We start from the raw sequence: 26,037 nt of genomic DNA, 5'->3' as shown, positions 1-26,037 counted from the left end.
TGTTATGAAGTGTTTTACAGTTACTACTGTATGTAGTAAAGTGCTAAACTGCTCGTGTTGAACGGTCTCTATCCTGTGCCCACTCTAACAATAGTGTCAGAACTATAAACACCATTACAGCATGAACAATAACTGTAGTGTGAAATAATCAGAGCACATATTGTAGACTTCCAGACTGTCAACCCATTATAGCCCACATTCCTCCCCACTCTCTCTCACATGATCCCCATTAGCACTCTCCACCCTTTGATCTGACTCCCCCACTTAGACAATCATGTAGACACTAATACCCCAAATTAGCCCCGCACTGCACCGCGGTTACGCTTTGTGACGGCCGCTGTTTAACTAACGGGGGAATTGTTAGTAGATGATGTAGATCATGTGCACATGGTTTTACCCACACAAGCAACTTCAAAAAGAAAATGTAAACCAATGCACTGGACTTCTGTTAGATTGTACTGTGATGGTTTCACAGCAGTAATGGTGGAAGCAGGTTTGTTTTCTTACATGTTCGGGCTTCTTTCTTTCACAGTAATGTCCAGGGTGACAGCCAGACCAGCATCTGCATCACCATCGAACCTGGTCTTCTTCTGAAAGGGGACATCCTGGTAAGAAATGTGCAGAAACACTGAACTACAGTAGCAGATGTTTCAGATCTAAGTGTTGTGTCGTAGCTGTTTGTCTCTGTATTCCAACCAGGAAGTAAGAACTTAGAAACACAGCTGGAGAACATTTTTTCTTACGTCAGTGGGTTACCTCCGAAGAGGGAAGCCAAGTACAGACAAAGTTTATTGTCTTACTTTTCCAGTGTTTTACCTCGGCCAGAAATAAAGTAAAATAAATGGATGTCAAATGATGATTATCATGAGAGTGCCAATGAAAACAGCTGCAGGAATGTACAGACGATGCACACATTTATTGTTTATTAGTAATGAGGGAATCCTGTTGGTTTTCCAAACTGACGTTGGGTGTAATGCATGTGCTGCAGCAGTTTATAGTATCCATTCACAGAAGAAATAGGGCCATAAAATCCTGGGGGAAGACAGTTGGACATGTTCCTATACCTCAGTTTTATAGACCCTCATTAGCACACAATATGTTTTCTGGAAACTATGACGTCAAAGCGGCCGTGCTCTTCCTGTCCAGCGGGGTTTCGGATACACAGGATACTATTTTAGCATTACATTAAAAGTAGATTACATGTCAGATGGATGTTTTTTTTTCTTTGTGAGAAATATTTTCCCATTTTGGGGATTTTATAAAAAATCCTTCTCGTTCCATTTGCACTTTTAAAGAGATCCCCAATAAAAAAAGTACCTCCGTCTCATTTTGCATGTAGTTGAAGCAGAAGAACTGCACACTTCAGCAAAGTTTCTGCCTCTGCTGTCATAACGTGTCCTCAGGGCTCATAATTTCAGCGTGAATAATTTCACAGGGGCACTCACAGTGTGCTCAGGGGCCACTCCATTCTGGCCCCTCGCAGCTGAGCTCGTATCTCATCCTTTATTTAAGACTGACTAATAGATTCTGCTGGACGCTTCATCTGACTGAGCCACGGCTGCTGATGCTCGTTGTTATTCAGACAACACAGAGAGCGTGAGCTGTGGCCTTATGGACAAACGGGGGAGACGTTAGTCAGCTTTGAGTGTCCTGCATATAAAACTGTTCCACTTTGTGTTCTGTGCAGTGGACTTTGTGGATAATAAAGCAGCCAAGAATGACTAATGAAAGAACAATGAGATGAAAAGAAAAAGATTATCACAGAGATAAATCTTTATTAACATGATTTGAATTCTTCAGGGTTTGGCCGTTTCCTGTTCTCACTGGCTGTTGAAATTCAATTCTATTTCAAGTTTAATTTCAAAATAAGCAGAAGGTTGGGAACTTAAAAGTTGAACATTAGAGGCAATGTGCTTATTAGCTTTGTTGCAGAGAGTTACATGAGAAGATCAATACTACTTTCATGTCTGTACTGTAAATATGAAGCTAAAGCCAGAGGATTGTTAACTTAGCCTAGCATAAACACAGGACAGATCAGAAAGCAGAGAGCCTGCCTCTGACCAAGGAGTAAGACCTGCACCTTAAAAGCTCTCTTATCAACACAGTTTGTTTGTTTAGTCAGAACAGAAACTAAAAGTCCAGTTGATGCTTAAAAGGCGGGTTTTTTGCTCAACTGTCTTTGCGTGGTTGCAGTGACTTCCTATCACGTTTACAGATTATTATTTACACTTGGACAGATCCAGACTAGCTGATGCTTCATCTAAGTGTTTGTGCTGTAAGCTAGTTAAACAAGAAGGTAAATAAGCTTATTCCCCAAAATGTTCCCTCAAATGTTTTTGGGTTTTTTTCACAGGAGGGGGTTTTGGTTAGTGCTCAGCTGGTGCTTGAAAATGAAATGTGTTAGGGCTCCAAAGGCAACATGTAAGCTTGAAAATTAATGTTTTACTTCCACATTTTGTTCTCAAACTTGGCTTGTCAGCCTTGTTTTCCTCATGAAACAGGCCCCTCTGTGGGAGGTTCTCCATATCCCAGAAAGCCGCTCTAAGCCGCTGGATATTCTACCTCGCCTCCCTCTTGTCCTCAATCCTTTATTTGCTTGTTTGGATTTGGGAACCTTGTATGTTTTGGTCTTATTTGGCCGCACAAGGAGAGAACAGATTTGCAGAAAGGTAGTCGGTCTTAGCTTCCTCAAAATCATGTTTAAAATGAGATTTTAGCAGCAGCTATGATGGGTAAAATCTACATGCGCTTAGAAATGCTCTCTGTCAGGGCAACAGTACGTCTGTTTTTTATTCTTTGCAGCCGCAGTCTGTCAGCTTTAGGTTGAGGGTAAATATTCCTCTGGTACCTGTAAATGTGAGGTCCTTGTAAAACACTAACAGGTCCAGGCTGCCCATCAGGGAGCAGCAGGAGGGAGAGCGGAGGTTTTCCTGTGTGGGTTTTTAGTGTTGCTCTTAAAGCTGTTTGTGTTGGGAGAAACAGTTTGGATAATAATGCACGTGGAGAGGCCATACATTACCAGGGATACATAAAAAAGTCTCAAATGCTTTTTGCAGCTCAGAGCCAGTGTAAACAAGGAGGTAGCACTGAATCAAGCTGGCATGTCTCTGGCTCGTGTTTCACAGCGATTGGTTCATATTATGTTCACTTGATATTTTGAGTGCATCAGCATTAAAGCCAGATTCTGCTGAGGTATTAAAGTAATCAGATTTACAGTTTATTTGTCCCGAACACATTTGTCTGAATCAGAATTGACACACTGTATGAATAAGCCACATTCTAGAAAGGTTATTTATTTCAGCTGTAGACCTAAAAAGGAATCGAGTGCATTCCAACAGTATTAAACTAACCTGTTGAGTCCTGCTGGCACTTTTTGCTGTAACACCTGTGCTTCACAGTTTTGTTTAAATTTCCTCTCATGGTTTTTCCCCCTCCAGTTGAAGTGCTACCACAAGCGCTACCGGAGCCCGTGCAGGGATGTGATATTCCGGGTGCAGTTCCACACCTGTGCCGTGCATGACCTGGGGATCGTGTTTGGGAAGAACGAGCTTGATGAGACATTCAAAGGTGAGACATTATATGTGTGCAAAGCCACATTTCTTACACTGCGTAAAATCTGACCCCCCCCTTCAAGTGTTGTTTGTATTGTATTCCCTTTTTAACTATTTTATGGCTATCAGTTTACTGCTAGAATGAGCCTACAATAATAAATGTATAAGTATTAATTTCATCATTATGCTGCATATGTTTCTGTGTGCAGATGACAGGTTTCCAGAATATGGAAAAGTGGAGTTTATTTTCTCCTTTGGACCAGAGAAAATTCATGGTAAGAATCAATGGATCCTGTTTTCTTGGTTTACTGGAGCATTTGCCGCACTTTGTATTTTACCTTCATGCTTAATTTAAGTACATCTTTGTTTATAGTAGAAATTCAGACAGGAAATGAAAGAGAGAGAAGGAGATGACAACAAACTACCGGGGCTGGAAGTGCTCCTATTTCTAGTTTTCTTTTGTTGTAAAAGTTTGTTATGCTTATTCAACGTGCTGAAAAACTCACAAACTTCAATCTGTTTTAAATCAAATAAAGGGAATGAAATTTAATAAGCGTAACCTGTTGGAAGTTAAATGAAAAATGATGCCTTAATGAAAGGAGTAAGACCACAAAAAATTAACTGAAGAATTTCTGTCGCATGATCTCGTGACATTCACGTCTTCTGCTCTGTCTCTTCGTACTCCTGGTCAAGGTGTGGACCACCTGGAAAACGGGCCGAGCGTCTCGGTTGACTACAACACACAGGACTCTCTGATCCGCTGGGACTCGTACGAAAACTTCAATCAGAGCTGTGAGGACACCACAGATGGTGAGTACAGCTGGAGAAGAGATTACATTTTGCATTAAACTCTGCAGATTCTGTTCTGTGTACATCAATGGGTAAAGCTTTGCACTCACACTGCCCGGGTTGAGTCCAAAGATAACACACTGAGCACACTGTACCTATTTGGGAAGCAAATTCAGACATAATATCTTAATAATAAGCATTCCAATAGTGATTTATTTTGACCTTGTTGAATGCACAGCGTAATGTAAGCATAGTGGCAGACACATCCATATATCCGTCCACATAGAAGGCAGACCTCCTTCTGCATGCCCTCGTATGTGTTGTAAAGTTAACAAGGTGTTAATTACACGGGCTCTTTACAACCACGGCCCTTATGGCCACTTATGTGCAATAATTTCTGCACAACTTGTGTTTCTAACTTCATTTAAGGAAGTAACTTCTCATAACAAGCCACAACTCACATTTATGTTACTGCATGAGACCCGTTAGTGCTGCATTACTTAAACATTTTGCCAGTTGAAATTTCTGACACTGCAAAGCACTCTTCATTAGCTGTCAGTGAGTGGATTGTGGCTTTAATTCAAAGAGGCACACTCCTAATGAACTTGTAGGTGAAACCGCGTTTTAAATGAATGTTATGTAAACTGTACATGCAACTGTGGAAATTAGTGTTCGCGTGGTTGAGAGGAGGATGGGATTCTATTTTAGTTTCTGTCTTTCTTTCTCCCTCACACACACATGAACAGCGTGTAACCCAGCTGACCTCTGTAACAAGGCTGTTGTTGTCTTTCTGCGTGACACAGAGGAAAGTTTCAGCCCGCCTCCTAATGGAGTTAAAAGACTTTTTCACACTATCATCTCTTTAAAACTCCCACACAACAGGGTCAAACTGAAGTCACATTGAAGTTCAACCAGTGTTGGAATGTTTAATGAGTCAAGACACGTGTTAGCAGCTGTGCGTACATACGTGTATAAATGTGCCAGCTTTTTGATTATACAGTTTTGTTTACATGACTAAGTGGCTAAATCTGTCATATTGTCATAGGAGAGTGTTTTACCCAGTGCGAGTATCAAAAATCAACCCAAATCAGCATCCCAAGGTTTTCCTGCTGTCCTAGATGTGAGCGGTAAATCATATTTTAAAGGGATTAGAGAATTCAATTGTGGTGACATTACAACCGCTGAGAAGCCAGAGGCCCTGTGGGACCTGAGTGCAGAACGAGACATTCCAGGGCTGAGCCACAGGCATGGACAGAGCCTTCCTGTTGAGGGAGCGGTGGTCACTCTGTGACCAAAGTGCTGCTTTCTCTGCCACCCAAAAAAGGAAGCAATGCTACGCCCTCAGCGATAGCAGCACGACTGTTGTTTTGCCTTCTAAAGAACAGAGAGTGTCGGGATGGTCAGCTTGTTTTATGATTGCTAGAATAACTGTCATCTGTCATCAATCCAGTCAAAGAATGAAGATATCCCATTGTCAAGTGTAAATTGAAGAGTAATTTCACAGTACATGCTGTCCATGATCTCACATGGATGGTGCTGTCCATCACATCAGCTCATGCAGAGTTTGAGTTGTTGTCCAGCCCCTGCAAAGACTGTTCAGTTTGGTGCAGCTGTGGCTCATGGGGTAGTGCGGATTGTCCACTTATTAGAATTTTGCGGTATGCAAGTGTGTGTATGTATGCGATATAGTATTAGAATAACACCTTGCATATCCAGCCTCAACCATAAGTGTATGACTGTTTGTGTGTGAATGGAGAGAACAGCATGTAGTCCATTTATAAGTTACTGATCCGCTTGTGTGAGCGATGCAATGGAAACAGTTGACAGAGTTTGCAGGATGAATTTGTTGGAATATTCACATATTTTGCCAAGTGAATCAATATATTTATGATATAACGTTAGTAAATGTACGGTAGTGTTATCATCAAAGCGTACTTGTGCTAGTAAAGCTACTTATAATGAAGAATGGCAACTGGTGCTGGTAGTCTTTAAATTAAAAATGTATTTGCTGTAAGAAGTATTCTAGTGTTGTAGCTGTTTACAGCAGAGCTGCTTGTATACTTTCATTTATGGTTTTTGGTTATTTAATTAATAGTAAAACATCATATTTGATAAAGTGATCACGTTATGCATATAACGTCCTAATTGAATTTATATTTCCCCTTGAGAGGTGGGACTTTAAAGGAGCAAAGATTGGGAATATTAAAGTACAACTGAGGTCCTTTTACTTAAGTACAGTCATTTAGTATATACCACAGATACCACTGTTGTTCTGTTAATGTCTCCTTGGTAAACAAACTGCCAACAATCAAAGGTTAACATGAGGAGCCGGCACATACCAAACACAACTGGAAAAGCGAACAGTGAATATCATTGTTGTACTGTACGCGCGTGACCACAGTACAGACTGTACGCGCGTGACCACAGTACAGACTGTACGCGCGTGTCCACAGTACAGACTGTACGCTGTTCAAGAACCTACATTTGACAAACGTGTTACAAAAAGTGACAATTTAATGTTATTGCCATTTAGAGTATTTAATGGTTGAACAGTGCATATTAAGGGAGGATTTATAAAATGACAGACTCTTTGCAGATTGATGCTTGCTGAATATTTAATGTCCCTGTTTCCCCCTGATTGTGTTTCTTGGTCTCCCAGATAGCCAAAGGTCAGAGGTCACTTGGCTGCCTTCTATCACTGCCCATAAAGCGTGTACCCCACACTTGGCGGCAGCTTGAAATAGACCTTTCTAAAATAGAACAGGTGTAAGTCTCGTCTCATTCTGTTTCAGTGGAGGTGAGTGCGTGTGTGCGTGCAGCAAAGTCCAAGTTGTCTGCCATATCTTAGCCTTCTTTCATATGAGGGTGATACTGTAGTCAAGGCTGAATTTGTCCTAAAAATACACACACATATTAACACAACTACAGCTATAGATAGGAGCAAAACACATGATCAAAGTAAGTACACAACGATGCACACAAACACACACAATCATAAGCTCTTTATTAGCCACTTTAGACAAGGAGTTCTCGATAAGACTTCAATCATGTCCCATAAATAACCTTTTGTAACTTCAGTCAGCAGTCAGTCTGATACATAGTGCATGTTTAATGGGCTAAGCTTGCAAATGGCACTTAAAAGAACAGTAAAATATGGCTCCCTCTCACAAAAACAAGAGAGAAAGGGTTTCCAGGAAACTGGAGTGTTTCCACCGTCATTTGGCTTCACACTTGTTAGAGCTGAAAAGACAATTAGCTCCTCTCACAGAGAGGCTTTTAGAGCCAAGAGGATGTATGTCTTCACGAGTGTTAGTTAGGAACAAAAAGTATTGTTGTTGTTGGGTTTTCAGGATTGCAGCTGCTTTCTGAGGAATCACTTCAACTGCTTACAACAAGTTGTTTTTTTTGCCCTCTTTTCTTATCAAGGCAACGCATAAAATTATAGGGCCAGTGTTGTGTTGGGATCAACGTTGAGTAAGTGCCGTCTATGTGGTCTTTGGTTTCCAAAGATTGATGTTGACATTCATTGTGTTTATTCCACGAAAAACCGCTACAGCTGCTGTGGGGGAGTTTCAGCTCAGGGATTCTTGTCGTGCCTGCACCTTGCATAAACACAGCAATATGAAAACATCACACTTACACAATAATCCAATGTCATTTTAAATGTCAGGAAAGTTTGCGTCTCTCGTGGTCAAATCTTTAGTTTGCCAACAAGTCATCAACAAAGATGCATTATGAGCAAAACCCCAGTACCATGTTACCCTTCAGCTTTTATCTTCATATATTTTTTACTTCTTAAAGAGTTGAAATCACAAATCTCGAACCTTCCGTCACAGTCTCTGGAGACCGTGACTTGCCTCAAATATAGAACTGATTAACATAAAACGTAACAGGTTGGGTTATTTATATTTCCATCAAATTGAACAATGGACATTTTCTATAGATGACAAATCTCGTGACTTAAGTGTCTCTCTCCAATGGAAGCTGCTCAGTCACCTGCCTCATGCACCAGTCTATTTAAAATCCCTGCTACATGCCTGCTGTAATGCTGCTAATGTTGCTAATGCTAACAACTATTAAACAAACTCTGTGTGATTAGCAGATGCAGGAGAAAACTTGAGACCTGCAGTGTTCTGAGTGAAGGGTGAAGACATAAAATATCACTTAACTCAGCTGCAGTCGGTGCTGTGTGTAATTTTTCCCACTTCTGAACTTGTCACACTTGCCACCTTAAATGTAAATGTTTCTTAAATTGGCATTACATTTTTACTTTCCCTCGCTCTTTCCCCTCTCTCCTCTGAGGAGTCGGAGGAGTTAAAGGCAGACTCCTCTGCTGGACTGTGAAGCTCTTTTGTGCACACATTCACAGGAGGAGGAGTGACAGAGAATGTCAGTGTGGGTTTGTGCATGCTGCTGTTCAGCACAGACAGACCGTCTGTAAGACTGACATGGTGAGTCTACAGTATGCCCAGAATATCTGCGATACCCTGCGTTTTACAGAGCTGATAGCTGAGAGTTCAGCCGTGAACCAGCTTACGGTCTGTCCTCTGCTCTTTAATCGCTGGAGAGAAAACTTCAGCATCTGACGTCTTTCATAACATGTGAGTATCATGCTCAGTACTGGAGATGTGGAGATTCACAGCGAACCAGAAACTTCATTTTCAGTTGATCTGGTGATGCACTGAATTACTTATTGACAGCAGGTTGTCTTTTATCCAAACGCAGGTCACATTGTGTTTTATAAGCTAATCTTTTTTACTGTTTCAACTCCTCTCACATGGGAAGTTGTTCTTTCCAGTTTAATCTTTTACAAATGCTTTTATCCAGTACTGATGATAAGTTAAGGCACAGCTCAGGCACATACTGCAGTTTGAAGTGGCTTAAAGAGTAACTCATAGAACTGGGCTCTATTTTTTTATTATTGTGGCCATTACTTAGGAATTACAGCACTGTACGTATAAGTGAAGTTAATTGGTGGGATTTGGGAATGCTGTGATAGGTCCAGGTTGGACTTATATTAACTTATTTGGAAGAACAAACAGTAACATGGCCAAAACTGTCCCCTGTAAACATCCTTGCAGACTGACTTACTGTGGTCAACATTGATTTAGCCAAAGTTTCTCCACAACTCTCGAAATGGTAGAAACAGTTGCAAATATCCAAGTTATAATGTATCAAAATCATAATTAAACTGTACATGAAGGGCCTCTATATGATGTGCATTTTGAGCTCAGTGACTTTTTGTTTCCAGGCACAAAGAGTCTCCTTGAGTTTCTCTCTGTAAGCTTATTTTCTGATGACATTAAGTTACTGTTCATCCAAAGTCCAATAAGCATTTCCCTGTTTAAAGTGGTGGCAGCTCCAGGTGTGTGCGTGTCTTCTTGTTGTTTTGCGCCTTCTCACCGGGAGGTTGGAGCTTCCTCTTTGATCCCATACAAATTAGTCAGAGTGAGGTGTCTGTGTTCACATCCCCACAGCCATAACTAATCCAACAGAAGGGATGAGTTGACCATGCCTGCACAGACGATCTGTTGCTGCATTCTTACAGCAAGAGAGCGGGGTTCAAATGTAAGTCTGTAAGTCTGTGTTTGTGTTGCCTGCTGAGTTACAGACAGGGGTGGGGTCTGGGGAAGTTACATAATCTTGGTGGAGATAGAAGTTGATGCAATGAAATGATATCACTGATGAGACTATGTTTTGGCTAACCGGATGACTATGGTCCTTTACCTCAACAGTAGTTCATGCACAAGGTGAGCAGTAAGTTATTACAGACAGTGAAATGTATTTCTAATTCTAAGAGAATTGTTTTCTAGATTTTTCTTAATTTGACAGACAACAGTGACGTGTTGCTTCAGCCACCCGGTGCTCAGATAATTTAATAGTGCTTAAAGGGCCCCATTTTGACATATTTAAGGGTCTACGTGACAGGTACAAAATGTTTAGGAATTAACCCAATAGATAACTTCAGCAGTCAGGGGCAAGATGGGGCAGCCTATAGGGCAAAGGCCCCTCATCAAAGTATGTCCTAAAAGACTCAGAGGCTCAGATTGGTACTGAAACAGTCAAACAACATAACTGAAATGATCCTAACAGAGAAGGACGTTTCATAAGATAAGACCTTTTTTAAAACCAGAATCTGCAGTAATATCTTCTACCTCAAAGCAACTAGACTCCAAAACATTAATTTAACCGAGCAGAACAAAGGTGTTGTTGGTCTCGCACTGCCTGGACCTGTTAGTTTGTTTGTGTTATGTCTGTTGTGTTAGATCCAAGCTGAAGCTTTAAAACACTAACATCATACAATAATACAGACACAGTAATCAGTCAAGGCAGTGGCTCACCAGCAACAATCGTGTTTTACAAGGTCAGAGAAGTCAGGTGAATTTAAGGTAATGTAATGGTTTGTTTCTGGTTAAAAAAACATGTCACCATAACACAAAGGACTTCTCGTAGGGATCCTTTCTGTGAGGTTGTTGGACTCTTTGACGAGCTCAGATTGATATTCAAGCACTTTGAGTGGATGTAGTTTAATTGGGCAGAATTCCTCACAGCCAATACAGCACTTCCGCTGGCTGCTGGCTATAGCAATCTACTGGAGCGATTCAATTTTTAATTTTTGTACCTGTCAGTCATTAACACCTACATACTGGAATTTCCCTCCAAGTTCCCGTACTCAAATATTGCTTCAGTCCTTGTATGTAGGATATTAAATGGTCAGCGGGAACAGTCGGATGTATGCTTAATCTGCATTCATCGTCTTGCACATGGGTTTTCTGTCGGTCCACTTGCAGATGTTGTCATTGTGGCTTTATAGTTCCAGATGAGTTGTTTCATGAATAAACAAAAAAAAAGATAAACTTCTACACGTCTGTTTTCATTTGTTTGAGTGCGAACATCAGGCTCTGGAATGCAGCTGTCCACCTCCAGTGATATCTGCTGGCCTAAATATTGTGAAATGTTTCAGCCAACTCTGACAATAATTCCCCTGATGCTAAAAGCCACTTTGGTCAATAATGGGATCCCATTGAAACGTATACCTCGTCAGGCTGTGCTGTTGCTCCAAGAAGATGCAGAGGTGAAACGTCTGCTCCTTTGTGTTGGCAACAGGCTTCTGTGCTATCAATCCCTCAGTCTGATCTGAAGCTTTGGGGAGGATTAGGCTGCTTTGACTCCAAACTTTGCACAGCTCCGATTGCATAACAGCCAAGACAGAAAAATAAAGGCCTTCTTGGAAAGACTGTATAGGACACAAAGAGAGAACAAGTGCCTTGTGTTGTGTAGTGTCCCCGTTTGGACCCTGGCTGTTGGGGCACATGGACAGGGGTTTCTGCTAGGCGACAGCCACTGACCATGAAGTGTTTCTATGCTTCACCAAAAATAGAATAGCAACTTCTCAGACACATTGAGCTTTGGATATACTAAAACTTAACTGCCATCATATGCAAATCCTTACAGCTGAATTTCACCCAGGAAAATACATGGTGTACTTGTTTTTTTGTACTATGGCGTATTGTAGAGTTCTTTGCAGGACATGGCTAATCCAGGGGGAGGGAGTGCTAATTATCTGCTGTCCAAAATGTGTGGGAATGAATGAGTCGTCTGTTAGCTCCTCGTGGATACAGCTATACTCCAGCTGTTTTCCAGACATCCTCTCTCCCTCTCTTTTCTCCTGTCATCTTTACACAGCTGATCTGGATATAAATGCCACAGTGAAGCCAGAACATAATTAATAGTGATCACTTTCCACAAGTGTTTCTCACAAGATCTGCTCCTAATCTATTTTTTATCCTGTATTGATGTCTTTGCAATGAAGGAGGAGATCTCTTGGAAATCACTTTTTCTTGGTCATCAACTTTTTTGACAGGACATTTATGTCTGGTAAAATCAACAGGATTTAGTTTGTAGGCCTATCTTTGTTAGCTTAATGGCTGTTTTGAAGTCACACCAGGTAGCCAGAAGTTGTATGACCACTGTTTCCTGCTGACAATTAAACATTCTTGCACACCTCTCTTACAGGCGATGGAATGCTTGTTGTGTTTGCTTAATGTTAGATGGCCTATCATAGCCTCTTGTCCAGCAACTGGTCCCCCTAAACCTCTCTTAAAGGCACTCCTGTCTTTTCAGGGGTATGTTATTGGCCCAGGGCATCATTCTGCACGGCTCACTTAGCTTGCTAAATAGACTCCTCCTGAGCAAAGGGCTGGATGGACACGGAAAATGAACTTTACAAGTAAAAAGGAAGTTTTCAGGATGAACTCAAATGCTTTCATCTAGGCTCTCTTGGGAACACTGGCCTCGCCTCCCTTTTTATTATTTTCCCATTAAAAGAGAGGTCTATTCATGCACTGGCCTTTCCTGGTCTTTGTCAACACAATGTTTTCTTAGTTTTTCAGCATTGCATCTTCTAAAGCAGTGTCCCTTGATGTTACATACTGCAGACTGTCCAAGTCCAGTTTTCTCAATTGTGCCTCTTCATCAGTTGGTGTAGGATTGCAGAGGGTGGTACAGGGGCAACCCGCTGCCCAGATTCTGACACTGATGGCGGTACCAGAGCTTTATTAATTTGTTCCTTTTAACACAAAGCCAGGAAAGGGGACAGCCCGTGAGGGATGAGGCTTGTGTCCTGCGTAAGTGACTTCCACTTGTTGTCAAGGGCAACTGCATGTATTGGATGGGATGGGGAAAAAGTGTCAATAAACTCATCGTGATCATCCATTTCCTTAGGTAATGGGGAACTGGCAGACAAATCTGACTAACTGGTCAAGTCATTGATACATCTCTAATACCAGGAAGTATTTGAGATCAGGAGCGAGACCAGCTTGTGTCTCAAGCATTTACCAGAATCAGGGTTTATTGCCAAGTAGGTTTACACATACAAGGAATTTGTTTTGGAATACCAGAATGATGATAAGAGCAAGATCTGACAGGAGTTGCTTTGAGGAGGAACTGCATTCAAGCATTCAAGGCTTCAGACAGAAATGAATTGGCTCTGCTTTTGTAGTTTCCTCAGACCATAGCTTGTAAGACTTAGCCCATCAAAGCTTCCCCTCACCTCTAGAACAAGAAAGGTACATCCAGCTCATCAGGCACTCTCCTCATTTGGCCCTCCGACTTAGGACCAGGACCACTGATGACTTTTCCTGAGACACCACCTCATTCAAAGTGAAACCTAATGCTCTGCATGGGTGAACTGTCAGACAAATATAAAGCACATGGCGTGGGTGCGGTTTCTATCCCATGCTTTTATCTTTGTTTTCAGTAGTATTCGGGCTACATATTTTCCTATGCTATTTTTAATACTAAGGCCTTAACAAATTTGGAGATATTGTTTCTATTCCATTTTTCATTAATTTACTACATAGGATCATAGTTTGGAACTACATGCAAATAATACTATCTATAGCAATGACATAAGCGAGGTTTTGGCCAGTTGAAAAGAAAAACTGTATTGATGGTGATAAATCTTCTCCTGGCTGCTGCACACCGCCCTCCATTACCTTGTTCTTAGTTTCCCCAATCCCAGCAACTTTGCACTCACACACATTGATTCCCAGTAATCTTCGATGTATATTTAATGAGGTGCAGTGCAACGAGTTCCAGTACTTACATTTCACTAAGTGTTTTGGAGCTATGGATGTTGGCAATAGCTAAACTGTTACAGAGTGTACTATATATCCTGGTGTGCCTCTCCTCTAATGTATCAAGAAGATCCAATCAAATTAACCTTTGGAAATCTTGCATTGGCATCATTAGCTCTCACCATGACTTGAGACATATTAACTTTATATTGTTTATAGACTGAGATCAATTGATATAAATACTGCTGGTGAACTATTTTAGTTGCAGGTACGTAGTTTTCCACAATCATTGCATATAGTTACTTTTTTCTTTCTGACTTTTTTTTAAATCATTCAGATTAAAGATTTCAGTTGAACTGTTTATGTAGGATGTGACCCTGTACAGCAACATTGGTTTCCAACAATGTATACATCCCCCGTCCAGTAGTTGGCGGTAGTGTACATACAAACTGGTTGGCAAACTGTCATTAAAAGAAGAACGCATGTCCCCATACCATGTCATGTCATGTCATGTCATGTCAACAGGAAGGGCATTCAGAGAAAAACCTTAGAGTTATTAAGTGGAATAATTTCCATGGTATAATATTTCTTTCAATTGGTTTCTAAAAAGGTTTACACTACCCCTCTGCAAACGACTGACATTTCAGACTGGTCAAGGTGTTAATTTGGAGCATTAGGTTTTCACGGTGCCTACTTACAAAGCATCTACTGTATTGCATCACTTATTGTATCAGGTCTGCTCCATGAGCTCTCTGTTGACTCTTTCATTAGTCTGATGTTCGCAGGTTAAATTAGTCCTGCTCTGAAGATGCAATAGCCTCTTATGTAGATCATTTACAAGGCCACAGTGTTTCCTTAATAGCGGTCCTTGAGCCCCCACATACAGTAGAGGCATGCTTTGTTGCCAAATCAATAGTTTAGCCATTAACTTTTACCAAATATGGCACCAGGCTATACTTACACACCGTCAGATTATTTTAAACAGCTACTGAAGCCCTTTAATCTCTTGATCTTCTTGAATGTAAATAATCTTAAAGCTTTATTCTTGTGTGGCTATTAGTGGTTTTAGCATCTGAGGCCTGCGGGGAAGTTCTCAGAAAATGTTTCATCTTTGCTTTTTATTAATGTTACACTTGTGGCCAAGAGAAATGGACCCCCAACATGTTTGGAATGCCCACACACTCACAGACACTTACAAATACACACAGGCACAGAGTAGCACATGGTGTGTTTATCCATGTAAGCTAGAGGGGAAACATGCTATTTCCGCTGTTAAGAGGGATCTATTGCCACAGGGGTCAGAGCTCAAAGTTTAAAGATCAAGAGGTCACACAGTTGCACCATCTGGTCTGCAGAACCTCAAAATATCTGGCAGCACCTTCCATATCAACACTGTGTTTTGAAGAATGCAGTTTTGATCTACGGTGTTCTTCCTCTGCAATATAGTTTTCTTACATGCCGTAAGAAACTGTTCATACTTACATATGCAGGAGCAAACAGCTCGAATGCAATATATGGCATCTTGTGATCGATTTACACTCTGTCTGCTACTGCTTTGTAAAGCATGCTGTGATAGACCTAGGTGTTTCTTTTGCCCCTCTCAAAGTCAGAGGATGTAGTGACACAACCAATTGGTCATTCTAGACTGGTCAGACGTTCACTCTCCCCTGCTGGTGTATAATTTGTTTGTGCTATGAGGTCAGGATCGCAGACATTCTCCCCTGACTAATGGGCTTGGGATCACAGAGCAAGTATTTACCTCCTGGAGAGTATGTGAAAACACACCGACATGCACACACACGGCCAAGAAACACCGTCAGAGGTTATTTGTAGAGGCTTACGCATGTATATTTCAACCAAATTAAAACAGCAGCAGACATAGCATGACACACAGAAGCAGTCTCAACAGAAATAGTCTGCTTGCCATAAAAAGTGTCACAAGTGTAAAGTGACAGATTGGGTTTCCTGTTTTACAAATGGAGATTCTGTGGAACGCTTATTAGTCATCTCTCTAAAGTCATGAGAGTTAAAGAGGGATGACTGAGCTAGCACAGCATGCACTATTTCAGTCATTACCATTATCATTATCACTGAAAGAACAGAGCGAGAGACGAAGGATGTGTGGGTTGAACGAGACAGAAAGAGAGAAGGGGGAAAAGATCTGAGAGTCAAATGAAGGGAAGCAGCGTCACATAATCATAATCATGTAATTTCCATCGCATATGTTTAAACTGAGGATGTAAATAGGAAAACAAGTTTTATGGGGGCCAAAGTCACGTTTATTCTAATCGACCAGAAAGATGAATGTGGTTATTGTCAATTGTTCTGGATTTAGTTGTGCAATAGTAAAGAGACTGTCCTGTATGCTAATGTGTACTGATTGCTAAATGATATGAAGTGGACCACTGAATAAAGAGCTTTCGAACCGTGGGAAAAAGCTGGTTTTTATGTGCTTTCAAACAGCAGGAAAGAGCTTGTTTTTAATGTGCACGTGTGTTGCATTGAAAACCATCATTCAACCCCATTTAGCAACTACAGTAAAATATTTACTTCTGACTTTATTAGACGTCTCATTTTTACTCTCCTAATAAGACAATGAAGCTTTCTTATACAAATCAGACCAGCAGCCACTCAGTGTATTCATATTTCTTTTTTTGACCTGCTAAGCTTTTCTGTTTTCTCCATCTGCCTTCAGCAGGGTGGAGTTTTCCCCTTGCTTCCTAGCTTGAAGAGACCTCGTTAAATGACTGTTGTTGGACGAAGTAGCTCTTTCCATTACATGAGTGTTTTCGGCACCAGTGGGCTAAAGCTAAAGGAGGGGCAACTCTATATATGTGTGCATGGAACAAATGTTGGTGTGTGCCTTCTTATATTTTTCTGCTACAGCATAAACAAGTCTTATAAACTGAATTAATTTTAAGTTTTGAAATAGTGCCTTTTTGTTAAGCAAAAAAACTTTTTGGGCTTGGCTGGTAAGTGCTCCAGAGGGGCTAACCTGAAGGGACTCACGTAGTTCCATCAAACCCGAAATTTCAATGACCCCTTTCCCCCTCCGCCCACATACACCGTCAAACAGGCTGTTGTGACAGACCTCCCACATACGCACACACAGCAGGGACAGCCTTCAGAGTAGTGCGAGCCACTGAGCAGTCAGCAACAGCAGTAGCTGTCCTGATCCGCCTAGACAGCTATTCAGGAGGAGAAGGAGGAGAAGGAACAGTAGCCAAAACCAACTCCCCCAACTCCTGCTGTAATCCCTCATGTCCCATCCTGGGGGCTCCTCTGTAGGGCTTTTCCCAACTTAGATTGGGACTGTATTGCCGTCCACTGCTCGCACAGGTAGGACCTCCTCCTATGGAGGTACTATTTGCTTTGACAAAGATTTGACTAATTTTGAGGAGACTTGCTAATGTGTTTTAGATGAGGCATTGAAGACGTGAAATGAGCTGTGATTTCTGACTGATCATTGTTATTGTTTGAGTCATATTTGGCTGTACAGCAGGTGATTTTAAAGGTAATGAAATGGAGAAAGGTAGGGGAGCTCTGCTTTCATGACTTATGTCTATGTTTATCGGCTGATGCTTTAAAAGTATGTGTGTGCACTCATGTGGATGGGAATGCATGCACAGGCCCTAACTTGATACTTTAGCAATTTCGGGTGCTATATAAATATGTAATGATGACTTAATTTGGAGCCTCCTTTCTTAGCAGCCTACTTTACAGGGGAGACAACATTTATTTTAAAGTAGAAGTCACATAAACAGCTATCAAAAACCTAATTTTGCATCATACTTGGTCTTTGGGATGTTTAAGCTATTGTTATCATGAACATTACCTTGGGTATTGATGTTCTTGGCTGAGTACCACAGATACTAACAATGAAGATGGACTGTCCAACTGGAATTTGATACTGTTACAGGCCATTATCAGACTAGATAGGCTTTAAGCTACCAGCTCTATCAAAGTAAACGGATTTAGCAGAAGAAAACATAAGCTGTGATTTTCTGCACCCTAGAGCTACAAGATTTGTTTCAACCAGCAGCAGTGAAGTAACTTCAATGTGCCATTTCCTTGGCAAGTTGCCACGGGCCATCCAAGGAGACCTTGCAGTACCCTGCTTGTATACGCCCACCAAACTCCATTACAGAGCCCTGTATTCACTAAAGCTGAGATAGAGATATCTATAAGTTACAGGGACACAAACAGCTCCTTTGTGCAGCTCCTTTACTTGCTGATGAATCTGATTTTGTATGAGAATGCCTCATTATGGTTTATAACATTTCTTAAGAACCTAATTAGACAGTAGAAAAGGAATTATCTGACAAGGTATTATTAGTCACTATTACTTAATGGTGTGGAGGATGCGAGGTAGTTGTGATCATTTCAGACGTGTGTGGGTACGCATGTCTTTCAACCTTTTCAGTGCGACTTTGAGCTTTTGTTTTTCTCTGGGTTTCGGAGGCCTGGAAAAGCCTCCAAGCCTTCCTTTCACATTGAGGCCAGTTTTCCAGTGATGACGGAATTCTTCCGATTGGGGCACCCTATGTCCTCTTTATTGGAGTGTTGCAAGGGCTTTGTGTCCATGTGCATGGGCATGTAGGTTCAGTATTTGTGTATGTTAAGCAGTGCATCCAAGCTTGACAAATAAGTAGATAGAAACTAAATGGTTAAAAGGACATTGCAGAATTTCTGAGGGAACTATCTTGTTTACTGTAATGAGCAAATCAAATCAACAACCGATTGATCTTCTATTATGCCAGTATTTCTAAGGTGGCACATTAATCCAGTTGACTTGAGAAAGTGCAAGGCAGGCTCCTGTGATTTAACCGTTTTTTCCACAGTGCATGCCACAGACTCTGTTCATTTCCTGAGGCTGGTAGGATAGGTGGACATGAGCCAGTATTTTATTTAACTGCAGCTGTTTTGGCCATGCCCACAAAATCTCACAATACCCCTGTTTCTCCCTATAATACTTCTTCATTCTTTGCCTCTTAATGGCTTAATGAATGCTGTGTGCTTATATTAAAGGGAATTACACATTTACTTCTGTAATGGGAAAAACAAATGGCTCTTGAAATACTTTAGTTATTATAGAAAGCTTATTGTTTTTTCATTGTCATTTATCTTCTAACCTCTGTCATAATTGTTTGTTTCAGAAGTCATCCACACCCAAGGACCCCTGGACGGCAGTCTCTACGCCAAAGTTCGTAAAAAGGAGTCTGTTGAAGAAACAGTCACAGCAAACGGCCTCCCACCCACTGCTGTTGAACATGCTCTACCTGCGGTTGACCATGCCTTGTCAGTGAGCAGCGACTCAGGAAATTCTACTGCCTCCATCAAAACTGACCGAACTGATGAAGCAACAGCAGCCCCTCAGGCTTCCACAGTGAGCCAGGCACACGTTACTGTAGGTGAGGAGCTACACTCAGTCCATTCCCACGCCCCACCTGAACAACAACCAATCAGTCCCCAAGAGAAACAGGAGCTGGAGCAGCTGCTGAGTGGCCTGGAGGGGCCCATGCATCGACAGGGCTACCTGTCCACCCCAACCTCTTCTGCTGGAGGAATGCTTCACCTTGTGCCTGCCCAGGTCCATGTCAATGGGCACAGTAGCATTGATCGTGAGACGGACATCTTAGACGATGAGCTGCCTACCAGTCAAGAGGGCAACAGTGTCGACAGTCTAGGGACATTCTCTTCCACTGATGGTCGGGCTACACCAGCTGATCTTTATTACCAGTCTGAGTCACTTATCAATGGCCAGGACCATGTGCCATATCTGGAGCGCAGCGTCCCAGAAAAGCCTCTGGAAACCGTCCAGGGACAGATTGGCATGTCGCACAAACAAGTTACTTTGACCCAAAATGATTCTGCTCCATCCTCGGGTAATTACATGGCAACCCAGAATGGAAATTTGTACCGCTCTCAGTCGTTTGGTGCAGAGCCAAATTCTATGCCTCCAGCTCCCACCCGCACCACCAGTAGCAGGGATGCTGTCCAGCGTGGTCTCAACGTCTGGCAGCAGTTCGGAGTACCCGAGGAGCCAGTAACTGAAGGCCTCACCTTTAGCCCACCTCCTTCTGTAGCAGTGATTCCCAGCCACCACAGCCTCCCACAGTTCCCCCATCGCAACAGTGCCTCCCAGCAAGAAATTGAGCAATCTATTGAAACTCTTAATCTCCTCATGTTGGACCTGGAACCAGGCCGTTCGCTGGTGCCAAAGTCCCAAAGTGCTCCACTACGGGAAAACAGTGTTGTAGTGACCACTCAGCCGTCCTTCTCCCAGAACCAAACCAGGCCCTCTTACCAGTCCGATGCAGCAATTCATACCCACTATTCCGGCCCTATGACCAGCCTTGCCAGCCACTCTTCGCCAGCTCAGATGTCACCTGGAAAGCCCAGTACTCCAGAGCCTTCACCTGTTCAGGCATCTTTGAGATACACAGCTGAAATGGCTGGAACCAGCCCTTCCTCACAAGTGTCCCCGACAGTAACTGGTCACATCCAGCTCAAGCCCATGAACAGCTACCCACCAAGCACATTGCCCCAGTCTGCAGAGGGCTCTGAGTCCCTGAGAAGCCAGAGTGCTGCTTCAGCATCACCCCAGACAAGAGATAGTGACCCGGATGAAGTCTTCAACGTTGAAGGTCTGGTGGCCCAAAGAGTGGCTGGTAAGAACTACCATTTCTTTTAAGTTTCAGTTATTTCATTGAGGTACTTAGTTTCATGTGTGACTTCAGCACCTTTTATAAAAAAGAAAGATTACCTGATATGCAGTGGGTTGTATCTTTAGATGCAATTACTTGATCTCACAGATTTCTATGATCCGACCTGAGTAACAAAATGTTTGTAGAAATAAGTTTGGTTTTTGCATCTGTCAGACTCTGTCTCTGCCTGTATTAAGGGCTTTGACCTTCACCTACAGCACATCCAATAAATAGGTGGAGGGGAAGTCAGTGGGTATATTGTCAGTATATTGTCTTTTAAATTGGATGTTGCCTGTGTCAAACATTCCATGAAACTCAGCAAACTGTAGACTCCTATGAGTTCACAGACAAACCATTTTTGAGCAGCAGGCTGCATCTTTAAATGTGTGATTTAATTTATAAGATTATGTTATGAACACTGAGTGAAAGTCTGCTGAGAATGCTGAAAATTGGGGAAACCACACTATTTAGTTTGGTGAGAAGGATCAAATCTGTACACAATTCCTCTTTAGTGGCTTGTCTTTCTTAAAGAGTCGTACTGATGTTGTTCTGGCCATATGTTGTCTATTAAGATTAATGTATTCTTGCGGATAACAACTTTTTGTAGCAGCAAATGTAGGACAGATCATTTACTGATCAGTAATGTTGATGACACCAGCTGTGCACTGTATACACAGCTCCCTCTTGGAAAGTACTGCTCTATCCTTATCTCATTTCCTGAATGTCACCTCATCGGTCCCCAGCACTTAGGCTCAAACAGGAAGTGTTCTCTCCAGTCCAATGGGTTGACTTTCCCTAGATAAGCACACGTATAGCAGAGCAGCAAGAAATGGAACAAAGTCAAAATAAAGCAGAGTGACAGCTGAGTCCCTCTGATAACAAATGTCAGAAAGAGGTTTTCTAGAATCAACAATACAGTTCACTTAACTCTCATAAAAATGTAGAGTAGTTGTTCACTATACACAATACTAAATGCACCATTAGGTTAATCCTCGTTTGTAGACTTGTTCAGAAACAATGCAGACAAAATGATTTCTGATGTGGGCCTCAATTAAAACTCGTAGCTTGATGTATAAACCTTGGCTACATCTTTCATTTCCTTTGTAACGTTCTATTTCTCGTCATAGGCGGTACCTCATCTTGATCTTTTCTTCTTTTCCTTTTAGTTTTGTCACCATCATTCTTCTTTCTCTCATCATCCATCTTTTTACCCAGAATACTCTGCTCGTGTCCAAAGAGTCATCCCGAGCATGACCTCTTCTCAGTCTGAGCACCGCCGTTCTCACTCCCTCTCGGGTTGGTTCTCCCATCCTGTCTGAAGGAACACTTTAAAAAAAAAAGGACAGGTCCTTTTTTTCAAGTGTTTCTTCAATCCAAGTTCAAGTCTGTATCTGTTTTGCCTTGGAGTGCGCTGGGCTTTGGTTTGCATTTAATGATTTCTCATTTCCTGTTTATGATTAACCGCCCCGTCTACAGCTGCTCTTTTTGTCTCTCTTTGACTTCCTCTTGTTCTCTTTTTATATATAAAACATTCTTCTCTGTTTTCATTGGGTTTGCAGAGCATCATCATCAAACTAACCCCCTGATTCCTCTCTGCATACATCCTCACCCTGTATTCATGTTTGTTCTGAGTTGCAGTTCTCTAACTCAAGGTTGAGAATTACCTCAACTGAGGCATTGGGGAAAAAAACCCAATTGGATAATGTTAAAGTTTCACAAGAATGGGACAGGGGAAGCACAAAGGAGCCTCTGTCCCTTGCCAGGAGAGTGCATGTCACAAGATCTATTTCGCCTAACTTAGGGAACAATGCAGAGTCCAGGATACACTGGCCTCATTCACGGCTGCTTTTTTCTGTTACACTATTTTGAAGATTTACAAAGTCAGGACAAGGAACACTAAATCAAGGAGAGGGACCACAGTCCTAGTTGGAAAACATTTAAAAAAGCCCTCAAGTATTTACTGCGAGACACGCCAATGCAGACAGGATTATTCTTATCAGGGCCTACGGTGTCCTCAGACTGCAGTATGATGCAACGCAACATAAAAATTAAATGTTTACAGCTGATACGTGGGTTGTAGAGAAGGTAATATCTGTATTCATTGTGACACTTTTAACTACTGTAGTATTCTCAAGTATTCTGTTTTATGCACCATCAAAATATAAATTATTGAAAACTATTTTCGCATTGATCTGAAATAGCCTTGCAAGGAATGCTATCCCGCACTCTTACCTTAGATAACCTCTCTGAGATGCAACTCTGCACATATGGAAACTGGTTTTCCTTTCTTAAAAGAGAAAAAACAAGGATCACCTATCAAGTTTATGCTTTTGAAATATACCCCATGCTTATTCACGTGATAGCTGGATTTTAAATAGCTGAGGAATGGGAGGGGAGAGAAAACAAAAAGCCAGTCCTTGAGAATCTCCAGCCTACCAGCTGGAAATCATTAGCTGTCGCTAAGGCAACAGCACTGTTTGACCGTACTCTACTGTAGAGCAGTGCATCGCTGGTACATCTGGTTCTCAGATTCTAGGCTCGGCGCGATGGTGGGTGTGTTTCTGTTTGGGGGTGTTGACTACATGCTTCTCAAAGCTGTCAGATTCAAGATTTTTTAACCAACAACCTGCCAACACCGAGCTGTTTGAAGCTGGAGATGAATGTAACTGATATCATGATTAGCATTTATTTATCATTGATTTTGTAATATTACATAAAAAAAAAAATTAAGAACATTAATTTATTAAATACAACCTTACTGGTTTTGGCACCTCAGATCTTACACTATTACTATTACATACTTTTCCAAACTATTTGAGAGATAGCAGCTGTGAAAATTTGAACACACTGTTCCCCATAGATACTGTGTGGGTCAGGATTTTGTTCCCTGGCTTCAAAGTGCAGCTGAGTGAGGGGGGATATTAATATTTTCACCGTTTCCATAACAGCCGGGAATTGTAAGGGCGTGTCTTTTTTTTTTCATGTATGGAAAAGGGCTCTCTGTATTAAACTGAAAAAACTTCCAGTTACATTTTGAAGGTCGGCATAAGCTTGTGTGAGGTCATTCAATCCTTGTTAGACATTGTTAGAGTTCCTCTTTTGCACCTAAAAGCAACAGAGACAACAAATGCATAACTCAAGGTCCATCAAACTAATTTTCAGACAGAATTTACAGACATAAAGAGTACGGTCTAGACCTGCTCTTTTTGTAAAGTGTCTGGAGATAACTTTGGTTATGATTTGGCGCTATACAAATACATTTTGACTGATTGAGGAAAATTGGAATTATAAACTCTGTGGTGAAACAAAGTGCTACTTTTTTATCTTTTCTAAATTCATCACTTATTCCACAAACCTTTTCTACTTTCCTTCTCTCTCCAATTAACCTTCATCATGTTCCAAAGTGCAGAACAGCCAGTGATTGCTGCTTTGGCCAGCATATCAAGCTTTGCTGCCTCGACCCGCCAGTCAATGGCATCACATATTAGTTTAAAGCTCTTAACTCCAATCCTGTTTGTTTTATGCCGTTAGCTTTCTCCCTCTTTCTCTGGCTTTCAGTTCAAACCAGATTAACAGAAATGAGCTTACCAGCTGCTTTGAGGTTCAGCCAGAACTGGCCACATTGAGGCATTAGATAAGTGATATACAGTTTGCATCCGTTTATAAGAAAGGCTTGTGAGATTGAACATTTATCCTGATATAGTAACACAAGTTATTTATTATAGAAACAACAAGCTGTGTAAGGTCAACTTTTTCCCCCTTGTATTTGCAATTGTTTGGGTGTGTTTCTGTTGTTGGAGATTTGATTCATGGAGTGGGCTGAAGATGAATTTGAAGTTTTCTTGTTTAATTCTTAACTTAATGGGCTTATGTTGCAGCTTACCCTTCATTAACCTTTCGTGTGTGCATGTAAAATTGTGAACTTTTAAAAGCCACACCCCCCTGCATATCATTTGCAGTCTTTGATTGTCTGCAGAATGCACACAATGGCCCATGCAGACAGCATTCACAACGGTTGAAACCATTAACCTTTACTGACAGTGATGGAGGAGAGCAGTGGATTGAAGCAGCAGTGGCCAGTAATAGCTGAATTTTAACACTTACTTCTGGGTCAACTCAGGTGTCCAGGCTCGCGTAGTGACCTTGGATGAGCATGCAACTCTGCCCCGCCGTCGCATCACCAGTGATGGCCAGCACCAGAACGGTGCAGATGAGTGTGCCTCACCTGATGTCCCCATTCGCTCCCCCGTCCGCTGCGTTTCACCAGAGTTTGTCAACGCCATAGCGATGAATCCTGGGGGACGACCTAAGGAGGTAAAAAGTGAACATTTTCAAACATTTTCTAACCGTTTTTGCTTCACACATTTACATGTTTGTTTTTTTCCTGCTACTCAGAGACACATGCACAGCTACCGGGAGGCCTTTGAAGAGATGGACGGTGGCCCTATCAGTCCTACACCCACAGTTGGTGGTGAGGTGTTTCCCCAAATCCCTGCCTTCCCCATCTCGCCGCAAACCCCTTACTTCAACCTGTGTAAGTTCCCCCTCCGGCTGACAGAAGGCACTGTGGAGCTGAAACAAATCATTTACAAGTTATTCAAACATTAACAAGCATTTATTGAACTTTTTCCCTTTTTTAAAGTTACATCGCAAAGTGATTAGCCTTCCTTTTGAAATACCATTGAGCTGTTTCCGGTAGTGAAAGTGATTTTTAGAAGTCGATATTTTCAGTGACAAAGTTACATAGCCTCAATTAACTCATATTTGTCTCTATTTTTTAGGCGGCACACAATAAATGTAGATTAGTTTATGATGCTGAACTTACTGCCAGATATAAATGGGCTGCCTTTCCATTGTATAGCTGAAAGTTGCACCTTTCTGGCCTTGTGTTAAGACAGAAAAAAGCTAATTTTGGTGCAATGGATGCCCACAATTCAAGTGTGACCTGATACTTGAACACGTGATCTTCATCTCTATTCTCTATCCAAACAGTCTTTAAGTGTAACTCTCACAAAGAAGAAACTGAAGTTGATCTTATGGGAAAAAATAAAAATAGTTCAGAGTCCATAAAATTACGAAAGCCCCGAGAGGCAAGAAAGAAAAAACATTTGTTTAATACATTTACAAAGTCTGACCGTAATTGTTTTCTTCCTGTTGATCTTTCTTCTCCTGTCTGTCCGTGAAACAGGCGCATTATTTGTCTATGTTGAAAGAAATGATGTACTGTAGAAATTTTTTTTTTTAACCAGCAAAACTTTTCCACCTGTTTCACAAATTAAGGACTAAAGGAACTTTGAAAGATTATCATGGCAACAAAACAATCACCTGGTCTTCAGTCATAATCACAGGAGGCAAAACAATTGAGATCAGACTTAGAAAATGCATCCATTATTTTTTTTCACTTGCCTCTCA

At 41.5% G+C, this 26,037-nt stretch overlaps 1 protein-coding gene across 9 annotated transcripts in view; it reads left to right on the top strand.

The window, feature by feature from the left end:
- The window catches only part of tns1b (tensin 1b), a 177,978-nt gene that overhangs the window by 138,560 nt on the left and 13,381 nt on the right, over nt 1-26,037 (top strand). For 4 of the 9 annotated variants that reach the window (XM_069662594.1, XM_069662592.1, XM_069662588.1 and 1 more), the window contains 7 exons: nt 533-608; nt 3,438-3,567; nt 3,761-3,828; nt 4,241-4,361; nt 19,075-20,589; nt 24,746-24,939; nt 25,021-25,159. In XM_069662594.1, coding sequence (XP_069518695.1) covers nt 533-608; nt 3,438-3,567; nt 3,761-3,828; nt 4,241-4,361; nt 19,075-20,589; nt 24,746-24,939; nt 25,021-25,159 — 2,243 coding nt within the window. The remainder of the gene's footprint in view (nt 1-532; nt 609-3,437; nt 3,568-3,760; nt 3,829-4,240; nt 4,362-19,074; nt 20,590-24,745; nt 24,940-25,020; nt 25,160-26,037) is intronic. The other 5 variants (XM_069662596.1, XM_069662591.1, XM_069662597.1 and 2 more) reach the window with 4 other exon arrangements.

Source organism: Semicossyphus pulcher, unplaced genomic scaffold (assembly GCF_022749685.1).
Source record: "Semicossyphus pulcher isolate SPU_LCO1_2020_fin unplaced genomic scaffold, fSemPul1.0.p SCAF_15, whole genome shotgun sequence".
In the NCBI taxonomy this organism is placed as follows: domain Eukaryota; kingdom Metazoa; phylum Chordata; class Actinopteri; order Labriformes; family Labridae; genus Semicossyphus; species Semicossyphus pulcher.
The sequence above is the reverse complement of the archived record's forward strand: the minus strand, read 5'-3'. Positions and strand labels throughout refer to the sequence as shown.